The 20,183-nt window shown below is 43.5% G+C and overlaps 1 protein-coding gene across 1 annotated transcript in view; it reads left to right on the forward strand.

Moving 5' to 3' along the window:
- The first annotated feature begins 10,351 nt into the window (after positions 1-10,351).
- The window catches only part of LOC135056611 (opsin-VA-like), a 168,352-nt gene continuing 158,520 nt past the window's right edge, over positions 10,352-20,183 (forward strand). The window contains exons 1-2 of the mRNA XM_063962011.1: positions 10,352-11,010; positions 12,355-12,565. Coding sequence (XP_063818081.1) covers positions 10,665-11,010; positions 12,355-12,565 — 557 coding nt within the window. The 5' untranslated portion in view covers positions 10,352-10,664. The remainder of the gene's footprint in view (positions 11,011-12,354; positions 12,566-20,183) is intronic.

Genomic DNA, 20,183 nt, shown 5'->3' on the forward strand with positions numbered 1-20,183 from the left:
AACACTGACACCACCTTAGGGAGAAACTGGGGATGAGTCCGCAGCTCTGCCCTGTCCGAATGGACAATCAGATATGGGCTTTTTTGAGACAAACGCCGCCAATTCTGACACTCGCCTGGCCGAGGCCAGGGCCAACAGCATGGTCACTTTCCCTTTGAGATATTTCAAATCCACAGATTTGAGCGGTTTAAACCAATGTGATTTTAGGAATCCCAGAACTACGTTGAGATCCCACAGTGCCACTGGAGGCACAAAAGGGGGTTGTATATGCAGTACTCCCTTGACAAACTTCTGGACTTCAGGAACTGAAGCCAATTCTTTCTGGAAGAAAATCGACAGGGCCGAAATTTGAACCTTAATGGACCCCAATTTGAGGCCCATAGACACTCCTGTTTGCAGGAAATGCAGGAAACGACCGAGTTGAAATTTCTTCATGGGGCCTTCCTGGCCTCACACCACGCAACATATTTTCGCCACATGTGGTGATAATGTTGTGCGGTCACCTCCTTCCTGGCTTTGACCAGGGTAGGAATGACCTCTTCCGGAATGCCTTTTTCCCTTAGGATCCTGCGTTCAACCGCCATGCCGTCAAACGCAGCCGCGGTAAGTCTTGGAACAGACATGGTACTTGCTGAAGCAAGTCCCTTCTTAGCGGCAGAGGCCATGAGTCCTCTGTGAGCATCTCTTGAAGTTCCGGGTACCAAGTCCTTCTTGGCCAATCCGGAGCCACGAGTATAGTTCTTACTCCTCTACGTCTTAAAATTCTCAATACCTTGGGTATGAGAAGCAGAGGAGGGAAGACATACACCGACTGGTACACCCACGGTGTTACCAGAACGTCCACAGCTATTGCCTGAGGGTCTTTTGACCTGGCGCAATACTTGTCCAGTTTTTTGTTCAGGCGGGACGCCATCATGTCCACCTTTGGTCTTTTCCAACGGTTCACCATCATGTGGAAGACTTCCCGATGAAGTCCCCACTCTCCCGGGTGGAGGTTGTGCCTGCTGAGGAAGTCTGCTTCCCAGTTGTCCACTCCCGAAATGAACACTGCTGACAGTGCTATCACATGATTTTCCGCCCAGCGAAAAATCCTTGCAGTTTCTGCCATTGCCCTCCTGCTTCTTGTGCCGCCCTGTCTGTTTACGTGGGCGACTGCCGTGATGTTGTCCCACTGGATCAATACCGGCTGACCTTGAAGCAGAGGTCTTGCTAAGCTTAGAGCATTGTAAATTGCCCTTAGCTCCAGTATATTTATGTGGAGAAAAATCTCCAGACTTGATCACACTCCCTGGAAATTTTTTCCCTGTGTGACTGCTCCCCAGCCTCTCAGGCTGGCCTCCGTGGTCACCAGCATCCAATCCTGAATGCCGAATCTGCGGCCCTCTAGAAGATGAGCACTCTGTAACCACCACAGGAGAGACACCCTTGTCCTTGGAGATAGGGTTATCCGCTGATGCATCTGAAAATGCGATCCGGACCATTTGTCCAGCAGATCCCACTGAAAAGTTCTTGCGTGGAATCTGCCGAATGGAATCGCTTCGTAATAAGCCACCATTTTTCCCAGGACTCTTGTGCAATGATGCACTGACACTTTTCCTGGTTTTAGGAGGTTCCTGACTAGCCCGGATAACTCCCTGGCTTTCTCCTCCGGGAGAAACACCTTTTTCTGGACTGTGTCCAGAACCATCCCTAGGAACAGCAGACGTGTCGTCGGAAACGGCTGCGATTTTGGATATTTAGAATCCACCCGTGCTGTCGTAGAACTACTTGAGATAGTGCTACTCCGACTTCCAACTGTTCTCTGGACCTTGCCCTTATCAGGAGATCGTCCAAGTAAGGGATAATTAAGACGCCTTTTCTTTGAAGAAGAATCATCATTTCGGCCATTACTTTGGTAAAGACCCGGGGTGCCGTGGACAATCCAAACGGCAGCGTCTGAAACTGATAGTGACAGTTCCGTACCACGAACCTGAGGTACCCTTGGTGAGAAGGGCAATTTGGGACATGGAGGTAAGCATCCTTGATGTCCAGGGACACCATATAGTCCCCTTCTTCCTGGTTCGCTATCACTGCTCTGAGTGACTCCATCTTGATTTGAACCTTTGTATGTAAGTGTTCAAAGATTTCCCATTTAGAATAGGTCTCACTGAGCCGTCTGGCTTCAGTACCACAATATAGTGTGGAATAATACCCCTTTCCTTGTTGTAGGAGGGGTACTTTGATTATCACCTGCTGGGAATACAGCTTGTGAATTGTTTCCAATACTGCCTCCCTGTCGGAGGAAGACGTTGGTAAAGCAGACATCAGGAGCCTGCGAGGGGGAGACGTCTCGAATTTCCAGTCTGTACCCCTGGGATACTACTTGTAGGATCCAGGGGTCCACTTGCGAGTGAGCCCACTACGCGCTGAAACTCTTGAGACAACCCCCCACCGCACTTGAGTCCGCTTGTACGGCCCCAGCGTCATGCTGAGGACTTGGCAGAAGCTGTGGAGGGCTTCTGTTCCTGGGAATGGTCTGCCTGCTGCAGTCTTCTTCCCTTTCCTCTATCCCTGGGCAGATATGACTGGCCTTTTGCCCGCTTGCCCTTATGGGGACGAAAGGACTGAGGCTGAAAAGACGGTGTCTTTTTCTGCTGAGATGTGATTTGGGGTAAAAAAGGTGGATTTTCCAGCTGTTGCCGAGGCCACCAGGTCCGATGGACCGACCCCAAATAACTCCTCCCCTTTATACGGCAATACTTCCATGTGCCGTTTGGAATCTGCATCACCTGACCACTGTCGTGTCCATAAACATCTTCTGGCAGATATGGACATCGCACTTACTCTTGATGCCAGAGTGCAAATATCCCTCTGTGCATCTCGCATATATAGAAATGCATCCTTTAAATGCTCTATAGTCAATAAAATACTGTCCCTGTCAAGGGTATCAATATTTTCAGTCAGGGAATCCGACCAAGCCACACCAGCGCTGCACATCCAGGCTGAGGCGATCGCTGGTCGCAGTATAACACCAGTATGTGTGTATATACCTTTTTAGGATATTTTCCAGCCTCTCAGCTGGCTCCTTGAGGGCGGCCCTATCTGGAGACGGTACCGCCACTTGTTTTGATAAGCGTGTGAGCGCCTTATCCACCCTAAAGGGTGTTTCCCAACGCGCCCTAACTTCTGGCGGGAAAGGGTATACCGCCAATAATTTTCTATCGGGGGAAACCCACGCATCATCACACACTTCATTTAATTTATCTGATTCAGGAAAAACTACAGGTAGTTTTTTTCACACCCCACATAATACCCTTCTTGTGGTACTTGTAGTATCAGAAATATGTAACACCTCCTTCATTGCCCTTAACATGTAACGTGTGGCCCTAAAGGAAAATACGTTTGTGTCTTCACCGTCGACACTGGAGTCAGTGTCCGTGTCTGTGTCTGTGTCGACCGACTGAGGTAAATGAGCGTTTTACAGCCCCTGACGGTGTTTGAGACGCCTGGACAGGTACTAATTTGTTTGCCGGCCGTCTCATGTCGTCAACCGACCTTGCAGCGTGTTGACATTATCACGTAATTCCTTAAATAAGCCATCCATTCCGGTGTCGACTCCCTAGAGAGTGACATCACCATTTCAGGCAATTGCTCCGCCTCCTCACCAACATCGTCCTCATACATGTCGACACACATGTACCGACACACAGCACACACACAGGGAATGCTCTGATAGAGGACAGGACCCCACTAGCCCTTTGGGGAGACAGAGGGAGAGTTTGCCAGCACACACCAAAAACGCTATAATTATACAGGGACAACCTTTATATAAGTGTTTTTCCCTTATAGCATTTAAATATATATATACATATCGCCAAATAAGTGCCCCCCCTCTCTGTTTTAACCCTGTTTCTGTAGTGCAGTGCAGGGGAGAGCCTGGGAGCCTTCCCACCAGCATTTCTGTGAGGGAAAATGGCGCTGTGTGCTGAGGAGAATAGGCCCCGCCCCCTTTTCGGTGGGCTTCTTCTCCCGTTTTTCTGAGACCTGGCAGGGGTTAAATACATCCATATAGCCCCCAGGGGCTATATGTGATGTATTTTTAGCCAGAATAAGGTACTATCATTGCTGCCCAGGGCGCCCCCCCCAGCGCCCTGCACCCTCAGTGACCGCTGCTATGAAGTGTGCTGACAACAATGGCGCACAGCTGCAGTGCTGTGCGCTACCTTATGAAGACTGAAGAGTCTTCTGCCGCCGTTTCTGGACCTCTTCACTTTTCGGCATCTGCAAGGGGGGTCGGCGGCGCGGCTCCGGGACGAACCCCAGGGTGAGACCTGTGTTCCGACTCCCTCTGGAGCTAATGGTGTCCAGTAGCCTAAGAAGCCAATCCATCCTGCACGCAGGTGAGTTCACTTCTCTCCCCTAAGTCCCTCGTAGCAGTGAGCCTGTTGCCAGCAGGACTCACTGAAAATAAAAAACCTAACAAACTTTTACTCTAAGCAGCTCTTTAGGAGAGCCACCTAGATTGCACCCTTCTCGGCCGGGCACAAAAATCTAACTGAGGCTTGGAGGAGGGTCATAGGGGGAGGAGCCAGTGCACACCACCTGATCCTAAAGCTTTTACTTTTGTGCCCTGTCTCCTGCGGAGCCGCTAATCCCCATGGTCCTGACGGAGTCCCCAGCATCCACTTAGGACGTCAGAGAAATAGTGTTAAAAAATTAATAAGGGGAAAGTGTAAATAGAATGTAAAGGTATGCCACACTAAGGCCATCCAGCTCAGCCAGTCCAGAGGCACCACACCTCACACCTCCATTACCCCAATCTGGATCTAAGATTAACCAACAAGGAGCCACATGATAATGGCTCCTTACTACAATATGTCTAAGCTAAGAGCTACCTACCTTGGAGCAACCCCATAATGCCCCATGTGGCATGTCAGGGCCTGCACCTCCTCCTAATGCAGGAACCTCTCTGCCTCTCACAACAAAAATATATATTGGTAGATGCTCAATTAGCTTAGTGATATCATTCAGGTGCTTGAAAGGGAGGGGTATTTCTAAGCAAGAAAAAAGGCATTTGTTTCCCCCAGCACCCTGAATGATAACCGTAACCAGATATAAATTCCACATAATAATAGAATTCAGAGATCTTCGTTACACATATTTGCGCAAATGTGTGAATAAGCCCCAAAGCCGCATCAAGGCGTCTCTGTATATTTGGGGTCCCTAGCGCTATATCTAGGTGCAGGGTGTGGCACCCCAAAACACCAGCATAAGCCAGAAAGCCCAGCGTAGCATACCAGTGAAAAAACTATAGTGTTAATAAATTAGTATTTAGGAAGCCGAAGCTATAGAGAAAATGATACAAAAATGAAATGCAATTAAAATAGAGAAATAGTGTTAAAAAATTAATAAGTGAAAAGTGTTAATAGAATGTAAAGGTATGCCACACTAAGGCCATCCAGCTCAGCCAGTCCAGAGGCACCACACCTCACACCTCCATTAAATGGAATCAGTATGATTTACCGGTGGGCGGGATGCTGGCTGTCCATATCCTGACAGCAGCGTCCCGCCCACCAGAATGCCTGCAGTGTGGCAAGCGCAAAGAGTCCACTTGCGGGCTCACTGCGCTCGCCACGCTGCAGGCGCGGTGGCTCGCTGCACTCGCCACAGGATCTATTCGCACTTTATGGGTGTCATAGACACCCACGAGTGGGAAATAATGCTGTTTTGTCAGGATTCCGGCTGGCGGCATTGTCAACTGTCGGGATTCTGGCGTCGTTATCCTGACCATTCGGGATCCTGATTGAACAGATCCCTTTTAAATATATGTTCTTGACCTAGTTCAATTATTTAAAAAAAAACGGCAATTTCTGAGCGGTTTTTGAAAAAATTAAAAATAAATGCCAGTAAAGTGTTAAACCGCCCCTCGGTAAGTTAATTGCTGACAAATAAATTAACCTTAGTGTGTCTACATTATACAGACTATAGATTGTAAGCTCCCTTGGGGCTGGGACTGATTTAAATTACTGAAAATATTTTCTGGAACTCTGCTTAATATGTGTGCGTTATATAAATCACTGGTAAGAAATGATAGATAAACAAGTAGCAATAAGTGTTATTGCATCAAGACCAAAAAATTCTGCATAGCTCTTAAATTAGAATAAAAATGACACTGCATCATATTCATGTACCTGACCCCTTAAATACATACTTGATGTGTGCAGTTGTTGCTCTGACTGTAGGACTGTAGTAAATGGTAGTTGTTAGACACAATTTACTAAGGGCCTGATTCATTATGGATCGCTATTAAGGCTGAGATCGCGATGTTCACAAATCTGCTATTGCCAAAAATGGCATGTGAAGAGCCACCCAGAAAGTGTAAAAGACACCCTTTGATGCATTGTCAAATCTGCGTAGGTATTAGCAGTTTCGCAATTCATACGCAAAACAAGGACACCATCAACATTTGCAGCTGACCCCAGCATACTCAAATCAATGAGAATGCAGTCGCACCGGGCACCATGTTTTTAAAGCTAGCGTTCGCAAATGACATTAGATACACGACCCGAAAACGGCCATGACATGCCTGCATTTTCCCAACCACTCCCCACAAATGCCAAGTTACCACCCACAAACGGTCAATTCCTGTCAATCAAAATGCATTCACTTTACATTACAATTAGGCTGCATATGAAAGGCAATCGTATTTTGCCCTTCGCTCATGCGCAGTGCGTTCGCAGCACATTCGCATTCTGCCAATTTTCACTCACTGCGTGCAATCTCACATTTGCAATTGGTAATGAATCAGGCCCTAAGTTCCTTTTTTTTGGGTGGGTTTGACCCTGACATTTGACCCTTGGTGGGTTTCACCCTGACATTTAATATCAGTGAGATAAAGAGAGATAAAGACACATGATAAAAAAAATGCACTGACTAATTTGATATGCTGCACTTGTATATCTGTGTGCGACCTGGGGCCTTATTCAGGTTTGTTAGCAAATCAAAATCGCACACTAATGGGCAAAACCATGTTGCACTGCAGGGGGGGGGGGGGGGGGCAGATGTAACGTGCAGAGAGTGTTAGATTTGGGTGGGGTGTGTTCAAACTGAAATCTAAATTGCAGTGTAAAAATAAAGCAGACAGCATTTACACTGCACAGAAACAATACTTCCCACCCACATCTAAATCTCTCTGCACATGTTACATCTGCCCCACCTGCAGTGCAACATGGTTGTGCCCATTATACCACTTTAAGATCGCTAATGCCGGGTCGCACCCGGGAACTGGAAACGTATCTTTCCCAGGTGCGACCTGGAATTGGACCCTGAGAACTGGCTTCCCGACCCGGCATATTGGTGGGTCGGGTTGTTGTCGGTGGCTGTGGCATCATCAGAGGCGGAGGCGACGCTAGGAGATGAGATAATCTCTGCGAGCCTCTCCCTAGGCTGTGAACGGGTACCGGGTCGTATCAACCCGGGAAATACGTTCACACTGCACCTGACCCGGTAAAAGCCCCGGAATAACCCTTCTTTTTTCCCGGGTTGAATTACCGGGTCAGGCGACCCGGGAATTCGGGACTGACCCTTTCATACCACACAGCAGTCCGTGTCAACCCGGCGGTATCTGTGTACTTTTTTTGTTTGCTAACAAACCTGAATAACCCCCTGAGTCTGAATCTGTATATTACAAAGCACAATAGAACTAGGAAAAATAGTTTTGTCTGCTACCTCCGTAGCACTTCGTATACAGATTCAGACTCAGTCGCACACAGATTTGTGCGAAAAAGAAGCTTGGCACAAATCTGAGCCCTGGTGCGCTGGGAAAGGACATTTTGCTGGACTGTAGCAATAGTGTAAGAAGACACATCTGTACCAACCAATCAGCGTCTGTCTTTTTCTAGCACATCCTGTAAAATTACAGACGCTGATTGGTTGGCACTTTATCTATCTCCAAGGTTTGATGAATCTCCACCTAAAAGGCAAAACAAGCCATGTTTTGCTTTTAATATCAGTGCTGTTTTAATTTTTGAAGTTAAACCCGCCAAGTAGATTTAGTTTGCAATAATAAATTTAAAAAAACACTGCTTAGTAAATTTACCCCTTTTGCAGAGTCTGACCTGGTTCCGGTATGAATGGTCGACCATGTTATGGTCGACAGTCATTAGGTCGACCACTATTGGTCGACATTGACATGGTCGACATTGACACATGGTCGACACATGAAAATGGTCGACGCATGAAAGGTCGACATATGAAAAGGTCGACATGAGTTTTTTTACTTTTTTGTGTCGTTTTTTGCGTAAAGTGACTGGGAACCCCAATTAGTGCACCGCGTACCCTCGCATGGCTCGCTTCGCTCGCCATGCTTCGGGCATGGTGCCTTCGCTCCGCTACCGCTTCGCTCGGCACACTTTACCGTTCCAATCGTAGTCCATGTGGATCGTAAAGTATGGAAAAGTTCCCCAAAAGAAAAAAAAGTTAAAAAACTCATGTCGACCTTTTCATGTGTCTACCTTTCATGTGTCGACCATTTTCATGCGTCGACCATGTGTCCATGTCGACCATGTCAATGTCGACCAATAGTGGTCGACCTAATGACTGTAGACCATAACATGGTCGACCATGTGAACGGATACCGTCTGACCTACCCCGGTTTGCAGAGATTTATTGCATGAAATTGCTCTGTGCATGCCTTGTACAATTCTACCATGTGTGCCCTTGGTGGGATGGCAAGGGAAGGGGATATCTAACATAGGGGGTAATTCTGAGTTGATCGCAGCAGGAACTTTGTTAGCAGTTGGGCAAAACCATGTGCACTGCAGGGGAGAAAGATATAACATGTGCAGAGAGAGTTAGATTTGGCTGTGGTGTGTTCAATCTGCAATCTAAATTGCAGTGTAAAAATAAAGCAGCCAGTATTTACCCTGCACAGAAACAAAATAACCCACCCAAATCTAACTCTCTCTGCACATGTTATATCTGCCACACCTGCGGTGCACATGGTTTTGCCCAACTGCTAACAAAGTTCCTGCTGCGATCAACTCAGAATTACCCCCATGGGCTGCATACAGTAAAGATGCGTTTACACAAACGCAGAAACACTCATATACAGTACACCTGTTAGGAAGCACAAGTTTTGCACCTTGTATTGGGCAATTGTAAATACATGCCAATGATGATGACCAGTTATAAACCAGACACATATGCCGCTGAGGCAGAGGTGTATACATCTCTGCATACATGTAGAAATATTTTTTTGTGTTCTTTTTTTTTGTTTTTTTGAGTACAGTAGTTTACTTTGAATATGCCAACATCTCAGCCCCTTAGTAATTGCTTTATGACTCCAAGGCTATAACAGCAGCATTAATCCATGTCATGCTACATGCTAAATAGTACATCAAGTATTTAGGGCTTTGCTTGAAAGAGCAATATGTAAATTAGCCTGACGCTGAATTTGTCCAAATAATGGACAATTTACCTTAAACACATCCATCTGCAGATCAATTGGAAATTGAAAAATGCCAACACTAGGACTCACTACTGGCTGAAGGAAAGCTTAATAATTTAGAGGATATATTAAATCTCTTCTTACAGTAAAAATAAAATAACTTACTTTAAAAAATAATTAGCCCTGTGATCAAGATATCCATCACTGTGCAGGTCACAGTAACATCCATTGTCATTCCCCCCCGCAGTTAATAAACTCACCACTCAGAACCCACAATATACTTTTTTTTGTTTAACTGTCTCCTAAAAGTTGAAACTGAGTTTTTCAAACAAAAGCTTGAATTTAATTGTGGCTTTTTAACTTAATTCTGACTGCTAGAAATGTCACTTAGAATCCTGCACTGAATACATTTAGACGTTTAGAAAAATCTTAGATATTGAAATTGTCCACTGTTAAAATTGTATTTAATTTAGTTGATAGACAGTTTCATGCTTTTCAGGTAATGTTGCACAGCGGGACAGGGGTTTGAGTATGACAATGAAAAGGGTTTAATTGTGTACATTAAGGGAGTATTCATACATCGCATCTGACTGAAATAATAAACAGCTCTTGTTTCACTGACACTGTTGCGTTACTCTTTTTTCTTTATCCTGCATCCTGTTAAATAAGTTGCAGCGTCATTAGACACTAACAGGATTAAACTTATAATGGTATTTGTTTTACTGCTCCATCATGTGAGGCTACCCTTGTCAGTATTTTGCACTTTTGTAGCCAGAGAAGGCTACGAAACCCATACACTCTCTGTTAATCCCCTCCCTTCTCTCAAGAAGGCAGGGTTCCTTAACTCTTTTTCTCCACTGCCAGGGAGGAATCCCAGTGTTGTGTTCTGCTAACAAAACAGGAATGCCTGGAGATGTTTGCAGCAGTATTACTGACAGCTGAATGGTGACAGCGCACTTGGTGGGGGGGTCACACCAACACGCATGGATCAATGGCACATTCACTTGTGTATAGAGAGGAGTATATGAGATACAAAATTACTTGGAATGTATTGATTCTGTCAGTGAGGATATTCTATACACTTGCTGCATCTCTTGACTGTTTGAAAGCAAAAATTTAGCACTTTGAGTCAGGGAAAGTACTTCTTGTGTTAGATAAACTTCGTCTGAACTTACTGGCTGCAAACACTATTTGCTCCTCTTCATCTGGATTAACCAAGAACTTCCTACAGCGAAAAATGTCAACCAATGACTCTCTGCCAACAAGTCCTAAGACATCCACTGAGTGGAATCCATTTAAAGGACCATCAAAGTCCATCGAGCCGTGGAACTTTCAACTCTTAACCGCCCTCATGTTCCTGATAACAACCATGTCAATCGTTGAGAATGTTCTGGTCATAGTTGTCACCTTTAAATTTAAACAGCTGAGGCAACCGTTAAATTATATCATTGTGAACTTGTCAGTTGCGGACTTTTTGGTTTCCATCATTGGCGGCAGTATCAGCATAGCCACTAACAGCAGAGGTTACTTTTTCCTGGGACCCTGGGCTTGCGTGGTTGAAGGCTTTGCCGTAACTTTTTTTGGTAAGCTTTGAAACTTTTTTTTTTTAAATTGGAAACTTTTTATATTATAGTTTTCCAATGTGTTATTGTATTGTCATACCTAATATGATTTTACTCAACATTATGTTTAATGTTCAAAAAATTCTGTTTTTCAAAACAGTGCTGCGTTTCTTAGTGACTTTATGTGCAGTGTTCTTTCTAAGATAATGCTAAAATTACATCATTCATTTAAAAAGTTCTGTGAGGTCGGTTTTGGAGAAAAGGTATGTAAGATAAAATCTGCATACAGACATGCACCTGAGAGCTTTGGAATATCCAGTTCATATTAAATAATAATCACTGGCTTCATTTTAAACGCAAAAACCTTATTTTTACATACTATAGAAAGCTTTCACCTGCTCATTGATGATTTGCCTGCTCAAAATGATCCTTATGATCCTGATCCTTATTCCTGCAATTGTTGAGTTCTGGCTGTGCGGATAAATTAATTTAAAAAAAAAAGCACGTAGTTTTTTGTTTGTTTTCTTCCTGAAAATACAGACATTGACTCTGTAATTTCCCTGTCAACTGTCCATCACTCCGGGTTGAAATTTACAGATTGTAGCTACAGCACTTCTTTAAACATTTCTCTATGATGTTTTCACTAGAACAAATTTCTCTAGGTGCTACGAGAACAAACAATAATAATAAAACAAAAATAGCAAACCTGTCAATCTCACTTAACCCTTTCTAATTCTGTTTATTATACCCACATAATACATGTCTATTTTGATAGCCATTTGCCCCACAAATGCCAAGTTTGCAGAAAAACAAAACAACTTCTTTCTACGTCACCTTTGCATGCAAATCTGACACCAATATAAAAAAACAAATTAGTTAAAAATAAAGTTACCACTGGGGATTTCAGGAGAACTGCACTGGTTTTTGTCTGGTTTTTAAGCAAATCTTCTCTTGACACCTGGCAGCATGGAATGTTAGATAACGGCGCTTCTTTTCTTGTTGCGTTGTGATTGGCTGTTCCAACTGACAGCCTGGAAATCACAAAACAGGAAGTAGAAGTGCTGTCAACCTCACCATAAATGTGTCTGTCTATGAACAGCTTAACAGGAGATAGGAGAACTTTGTGTATGAATTAAAAGGACATTACAACAATACTCCTGTTTGTTTTTTGTTTTTGTTTTTAGAGTGAAAAAAAAGTTGCCCTATGTTTTTCTAAGGTTTTATGTAAAGATTTCAATTTCAATTCAAGAACGTGCATTTTTTTGGAATATGTTAAATGTTAATAAACCCAACCCATTGTAAGCATTAAGTCAGTGATTTGTCCTGTGATATTTTAATATCTCTTTTTGTTCTGTTGCTTCTAAGGAATTGTGGCATTGTGGTCTTTGTCCATCTTGGCTTTTGAGAGGTACATTGTGATTTGCAGGCCACTGGGAAATCTCCGTCTTCGAGGGAAACATTCTGCAATCGGTATTCTGTTTGTATGGGTCTTCTCTTTCATTTGGACTATTCCTCCGACTATGGGATGGAGCAGCTATACAACAAGTAAAATTGGAACCACGTGTGAACCAAACTGGTAAGAAATGTATCTCACACATTGTTGTCATTAACAATCTAGATCACCCTGTAAACTATCCTCCAGTCCAGGAGGAAAGAGACATCCTCCCACTGTAAGAATTGTGGCAAATTTTGCAAAATGTGAAATGCTGTGTGTCTGGTCTCAAGGGTCATTTGGAGGGGGCCAATCTAGTACAGGTATGCAAAATATTCAAAGGAACATTAATGATTTATGAAGTAACACGGTCTCATTTCATAGCAGAAATTCACCCCTATTTTTTGTACGTTGTTCTTGCACTACATTGGCGACTGTATCCTCCTAGGTCACTTGTTGGTCATCAGCTAATAATCGTCCAAGCCAGTGGTGGCTCAAGAGCTGGGGCTGCAACGCAGTCCAAAATTAAAATAGGAGAGCCACACCCACTGCCAGTGAGTCCCAGATGGAGATGTTTTGTAGTGTTTGGGGTGGCAGTTGCTGTGGCTCCCCTATAGGAATTTTGGTCTGCGCTGCAGCCCCATCTCTGCAGCCTCCACTGTTCCCAACATGCAATACAAGCATTCATGTCCAATGTACTGTAAGATTGATTGCTGATGCAGCTATTTTAATATACCCTGCACTTGTCCTATATTGTCTTGAACTGTAAGTCACTGTTTTCTTGTTTTACTTATTTGTTTATGTACTCTGTAATTGGGGGCGCTGCGGAACCCTTGTGGCGCCATATGAATTAAGGTTAATAATAAAAGTAATGGGTGATCATGTCACTCTGCTGACATTGTTTAGGCAGAAAATAAGGAAGGTCTTTATTTATCAACTTATTTTAAAGTGTTGTAGCTTTATATTTACATCAGGAAACCTATAGTTGTGTAGACAATAACTTTGATAACATACTGTCCTTTGATAAATCTTCAAATAACTAGTATACAATAGTGAGTCCACTGCTTTGTATTGTAACCTGTCAGAACAGGAAATTAGAGGAGTCTGATCACTAGGCAGGTGTAATAAACATACAGAAGCCAGCACTGTATCACTCATACAACTGGTACTGCACTGCTGGAACATCATAATACATTCATTTAACAAACATTATACATGACATCTGCCTATGCCTTTAACCACTTTGTAAAACTTTAAAGCTGCAATTATGCACACTTGGGGGGAGATTCAAAACTTTGAAAAATCGGTGGGGTCCCTTTTTATCCTGTCCATTAGATAGGAAAAAACAGACTCCTAACTGACTTTTCAAAGATTTGAATCTCCCCCTTGATGTTTATCATTTTTCTTTGGAATCAAACAAATTTCCTGCAACGTGATTTTTAAAAGGCATAGAGAATACAGAGGTTTGGTATATTATGCCGGCATTCAGCATTGACCTTTCCAACATTCAGCATGTTGACACTGATGTAATGTTGACATGGTCGAAATGTCTTTTGTAATATGAGTCTATCCTTAACCCTAACAGTAATGCTAACCGTAACCCTAACAGTAATCGTTTCTAGCACTAACATTAATCCTAATGAAAATGTCAGGTGCTGACATTTATGATGTTGACATTTTCATCATGTGGACCTTCTGGTGTCGACATTAATATGACATGAAGACTGCATGCCTTATACATTATTTGAAAGTAAACTAGTAAGGCCTAACAACTAAAATAAAAGTAATTACTGTATAATTAAAAAAAAAATCTAACTTGTGTGTGTTCCTAACATCTTCCTTAGAATTTCCTATAAAGTTACGCTCAGGACTACTTTGATCATTGAATGAATAGAGTAGTTCCACCTCCTGAGTGTCTCATTTCCCAATTACATGTTACCTGAAATGTGGGGGTCTCTCCTGGACCCACATCCTATCCAATTTAGGGGTCTCTGAGAAATAAAAATAATCTGTGTTAGCCCTTCATCCAGTGCTACCTTGCAGTGAGCAATCTTCACATAACAGTTAAAAGGTTAATCCAATAAAGACTTCACCCTGAGGGGCTTTCAATCTATAGGATTTATCCTTACAAATTAGAATTTGAACACAATCATTACCAGAACACTCAGGGCCTTATTCTTAGTTGGGAGCCAAGTAAAAGAAAAAAACAAAAAACAGAACAGCAAGCCTTATTGTAGCTGTATGTTGCAGTACAAGGGGTGCAAATATAAATATATACAGTATATAAAAAGATTAATCTGCTCTAATTGAACTGAAGGATAGATAGATAGATAGATAGATAGATAGATAGATAGATAGAGAGATAGATAGAGAGATAGAGAGATAGATCACATCCCTGATCTATATATATATATATATATATATATATAAATCAGGGATGTGCGGTGAGCTAAATAGCTCAGGGGGCACTGGCTGGCACCAGAGCCAGATTTACATGCACTATATGAGCCAAAATGTATTTCTGGGCATTGTACACAGGTGCAGCAGTATAAACTCCTGGAAATTTGGTGAATTTTGATCAGAGAGGTGCAGAAAAGATAGTGAGGTGAGGCACTGCCTCCTCTTCCATGGACTTTTTACTCCTGAGTTTTGGCTATAGAAATTATTAGAATAATGCAAAGAAGATATTTCAAACATATTCTTTGTATTTTTCATATACTTTACACAGTCAAAACTCTGGCACAAACGTTAGTATGCCTTACCTGCCTCACCCCACTGCACGTCACTGATAGATAGATAGATAGATAGATATATATATATATATATATATATATATACATACTTTGTAGGGATATATATACTATATATACTATGTAGTAAAATATATACAATGTAGTAAAATGCTAACGCTGCTCCTTACCTCTATGGCATACTTGTCACCATTCTGGCGGAGGCAGCCAGGTCGGTGCAGAGGGGGTGGCGTGCCAAGAAAATAATTATGTTGCATTGAGGTGGGGAGTTGTCGCAAGATTGCATCATCCTGGCCCTGCCCTTGCTGCACTATGCTGAGTTTACTGACATAGGGGTGCAGGAGACGGGCCCTGATGACGCAATTCAGTGTGAATCGCGTCATTGACACCCACTGCAGGGGATTTGTATGCTGCTCCTGGGGGGTGTGGGTGCTTGGCTGCTGACCGGGAGACTTGCCAACTTTTCCGGGTAACAGGGAGCGTCACCAGATTTTCGGTAGCCTCCAGTCCATTCCAGTGGCCACTAAAAGGCGTTCTCCATTCAGTAGCGCTATTTATACTTTTAATTAATTGATTGATAGATAGATAGATAGATAGATAGATAGATAGATAGATAGATAGATAGATAGATAGATAGATAGATAGAAAAAGAGTCCTGCTTTTATATATATATATATATATATATATATATATATATACAGTACTGTGCAAAACTTTTAGGCAGGTGTGGAAAAAATGCTGCAAAGTACACTGTAAGAATGCTTTCAAAAATAGAAGTTTTTACAGTTTATTTTATCATTTAACAAAATGCAAAGTTAATGAACAGAAGAGAGATCAAATCAATATTTGGTGTGACCGCCCTTTGCCTTCAAAACAACATCAATTCTTCTAGGTACACTTACACACGGTTTTTGAAGGAACTCGGCAGAGAGGTTGTTCCAAACATCTTGGAAAACTAACCGCATATCTTCTGTGGATGTAGTTTTGCTCAAATCCTTCTATCTCTTTATGTAATCCTAGAAAGACTCGATGATGTTGAGATTAGGGCTATGTGTATCATCAGTTCCAGGACTCCTTCTTCTTCTCTATGCTGAGGATAGTTCTTAATGACATTGGCTGTATGTTTGGGGTCGTCCTGCTGCAGAATAAATTTGGAGGCAATCAGACGCCTCCCTGATGGGATGGTATTGCATGATCAATAAGTACCTGCCTGGTGGTGGGAGATCCAAGCTGAAATGCTACACTACTTATAACTACATAAGAACTTCTTATTATGGTCTCTGACATAAATGCTTTGGTTAGGGTATCCTTCTGTTAGTCGATGAATCGTCTGCAGAATTATCAGAGCATCCTTGCTTAGCAAAGCAAGCTACTGATCGGGAACCATAGGTGCATAAACCAGCATCCCTAATTCAAAACTAGTGGCCAAATATGAGAAAATTCTGACATGGAAACCTTGTGCACATTCCCAATGGTCTGGATAATTCCTTTATATAATGCTTCTCTTTTACATATTGTATGCTAAGGTACAGTATGTACATATTTACATATTGTATGCTAAGGTACAGTATGTAGGAGAATATGGAGCTATATAAAAAATACCTTGGTAGCAACCTAATGATACATTAAGTGTACTGTACAGTGAGCTGTGATATAAATTGTAAATGCATTTGTTTGCATTATCTTCAAACTATTATTGTTGCTGGGATATAAACTCCCTATGTATGAAGTGGGAGGTGAAGAGAAGGGTTCGGTATGAAATACCGGTTATCAGGATGCCAGGTGGGAGTAGAAAGAAGGGATGGTGAGTGTGGGGAGCCACTGAGCCAAGAGTGTGTGTGAGTATAGTGAGAGTGACAGCTCCGGCGGCATTTCAAATGTCGGTACAGTAGCTCCTATAGGCTGGCATCCGGCACCACATTTCAAATGCCACCAGCAAGCCTGTCACTCTCACTACTGCCCGACAATGTACACCGCTGCCAGCCGGGCCCCCTGTCTATCCTGACAGTCCCCCATTGATGGCAGCCCTTTACACACCCGCCGACGGTCAAGGTCCTGTGAGACTCTGCTAGCATTGGGCGTCTCTTTTTGCTGAAAATTCGTCTTAGTGCCACATGATGTGACTGGGATGTACCAGGAGACGGTGCTGATTAATAGAAAGTTTCCAGTGTCTTACCTCCTGCAGCCATGCTGTGTGACCACAGGGCTGTTCAGAACTATGATAATTGATTGATCTGTGACGGGTGCTGTATCTTTGTACACAGCTGCTGGGATTTGCAGAGCCGCTGTTGGGCATATCAATATTTCTGCACAGCCGCTGCGTACAAATTCACAACTGTGAATGCATAAGTGTCATTCTCTGAATCAGGCCCAGTGAACGCTATACAATACAGACAGCATCTTAGTGACCACCATACAATACATAGGGTATCTTAATGACCACAATACAGTACTTAAGGCATCTTAGTGACCATTATACACTATATAAGTATATAGGACATCCTAGTGACCACCACACAATAAATAGCTACTCTAGTGGCCACCATACAATACATTACATCAATACATCAATGATACTGTATCTCTTAATTATATTCTTAATAGAGATGAGCGGGTTCGGTTCGTCGAGATCCGAACCCCCCCCCCCTCCCCCCCCCCCCCCCCGAACTTCCCCTATTTTACACGAGTCCGAGGCAGCCTCGGACCTCCCATCTTGCCCGGTTAACCCGAACGCGGCAGAACGTCATCATCCCGCTGTCGGATTCTCGCGAGATTCGTATTCTATATAAAGAGCCGCGCGTCACCGCCATTTTCACTTGTGCATTGGAGATTGAACAGAGAGGACGTGGCTACGTTCTCTGCCTGAAAAGCTCCATATCTGTGCTCAGTGTGTTGCAAATATCTGTGCTCAGTGTGCTGCAAATATCTGTGCTCAGTGTGCTGCAAATATCTACGTTCTCTGCCTGAAAAGCTCCATATCTGTGCTCAGTGTGCTGCAAATATCTGTGCTCAGTGTGCTGCATTTTGGTGACCAACAGTATATAGTCCAAACCTTTAAATGTTCCCTGAAAACTCACCTCTTCAGACAAGCCTATCAAATTCCAGACCCACCAACATAACTTTCAGTGCTTCCCTATCTAATTACATCCTCTATAGAGTATTCATAACATCACATATCTTGTATTTCTTTAGTCTCACACCCTCCTGACACTTGGATAACTTTGTGGGGTATCATCATACAACCCATTAAGAACCTAGCAATCTGGTGGACCATTATGCAATAGGTAGCATCTATCCTTGTGTATCTATGCCTATTTCCCTATAGATTGTAAGCTTGCGAGCAGGGCCTTCCTACCTCTGTCTGTCTGTTTTTACCCAGTTTTGTTCTATTACTGCTGTTCTAATTGTAAAGCGCAACGGAATATGCTGCGCTATATAAGAAACTGTTAATAAATAAATAAATAAATAATAAATATAGTTGTACAGTACAGTAGGCCATTGCTGTATCTTGCAGATCCGTGTCACTGCAAGTATCCATTCCATTTCTGTGCTGTATTTTTGTGAGCAGTATATATAGTAGTACGGTGCAGCATTTTGGTGACCAACAGTATATAGTTGTACAGTACAGTAGGCCATTGCTGTATCTTGCAGCTCCGTGTCACTGCAAGTATCCATTCCATATCTGTGCTGTATTTTTGTGAGCAGTATATATAGTAGTACAGTGCAGCATTTTGGTGACCAACAGTATATAGTTGTATAGTACAGTAGGCCATTGTTGTATCTACCGAGAATGTACACTGACGTCACCAGTGTCCTAAAAAATGCAGTTGTACCCACTGTCCACTTAACCACGGACATGTGGACAAGTGGAGAAGGGCAGACTCAGGACTATATGACTGTGACAGCCCACTGGGTAGATGTATTGCCTCCCACAGCAACAACAGCAGCAGCAGCGGCACCAGTAGCAGCATCTCGCAAACACCAACTCGTTCCTAGGCAGGCTATGCTTTGTATCACCGCTTTCTATAAGAGGCACACAGCTGACAACCTCTAACGGAAACTGAGGAACATCATTGCAGATTTGCTTACCCCAATTGGACTCTCCTGGGGATTTGTGACATCGGACAACGCCACCAATATTGTGCGTGCGTTACATGTGGGCAAATTCCAGCACGTCCCATGTTTGCACATACAATTAATTTGGTGGTGCAGAATTTTGTAAAAAATTACAGGGGCGTGCAAGAGATGCTGTCGGTGGCCCGAAAAATTGCGGGCCACTTTCGGCATTCAGCCACCTCCAAGACTGGAGCACCAGCGAACACTCTTGAACCTGCCCCTCCATCAGCTGAAGCAAGAGGTGGTAACGAGGTGGAATTCAGCCCTCTATATGCTTCAGAGGATGGAGGAGCAGCAAAAGGCCATTCAAGCCTATACATCTGCCTACGATATAGGCAAAGGAGGGGGAATGCACCTGACTCAAGTGCAGTGGAGAATGATTTCAACGTTGTGCAAGGTTCTGTAACCCTTTGAACTTGCCACACGTGAAGTCAGTTCAGACACTGCCAGCCTGAGTCAGGTCATTCCCCTCATCAGGCTTTTGCAGAAGCAGCTGGAGTGATTGAAGGAGGAGCTAAAACGGAGCGATTCTGCTAGGCATGTGGGACTTGTGGATGGAGCCCTTAATTCGCTTAACCAGGATTCACGGGTGGTTAATCTGTTGAAATCAGAGCACTACATTTTGGCCACCGTGTTCGATCCTAGATTTAAAGCCTATGTTGTATCTCTCTTTCCAGCAGACACAAGTCTGCAGAGGTTCAAAGTCCTGCTGGTGAGAAAATTGTCAAGTCAAGCGGAACGTGACCCGTCAACAGCTCCTCCTTCACATTCTCCCGCAACTGGGGCTGCGAGGAAAAGGCTAAGAATTCCGAGCCCACCCGCTGGCGGTGATGCAGGGCAGTCTGGAGCGAGTGCTGACATCTGGTCCGGACTGAAGGACCTGCCAACGATTACTG

The sequence above is a fragment of the Pseudophryne corroboree genome, chromosome 3 (assembly GCF_028390025.1).
Source record: "Pseudophryne corroboree isolate aPseCor3 chromosome 3, aPseCor3.hap2, whole genome shotgun sequence".
Taxonomy (NCBI): domain Eukaryota; kingdom Metazoa; phylum Chordata; class Amphibia; order Anura; family Myobatrachidae; genus Pseudophryne; species Pseudophryne corroboree.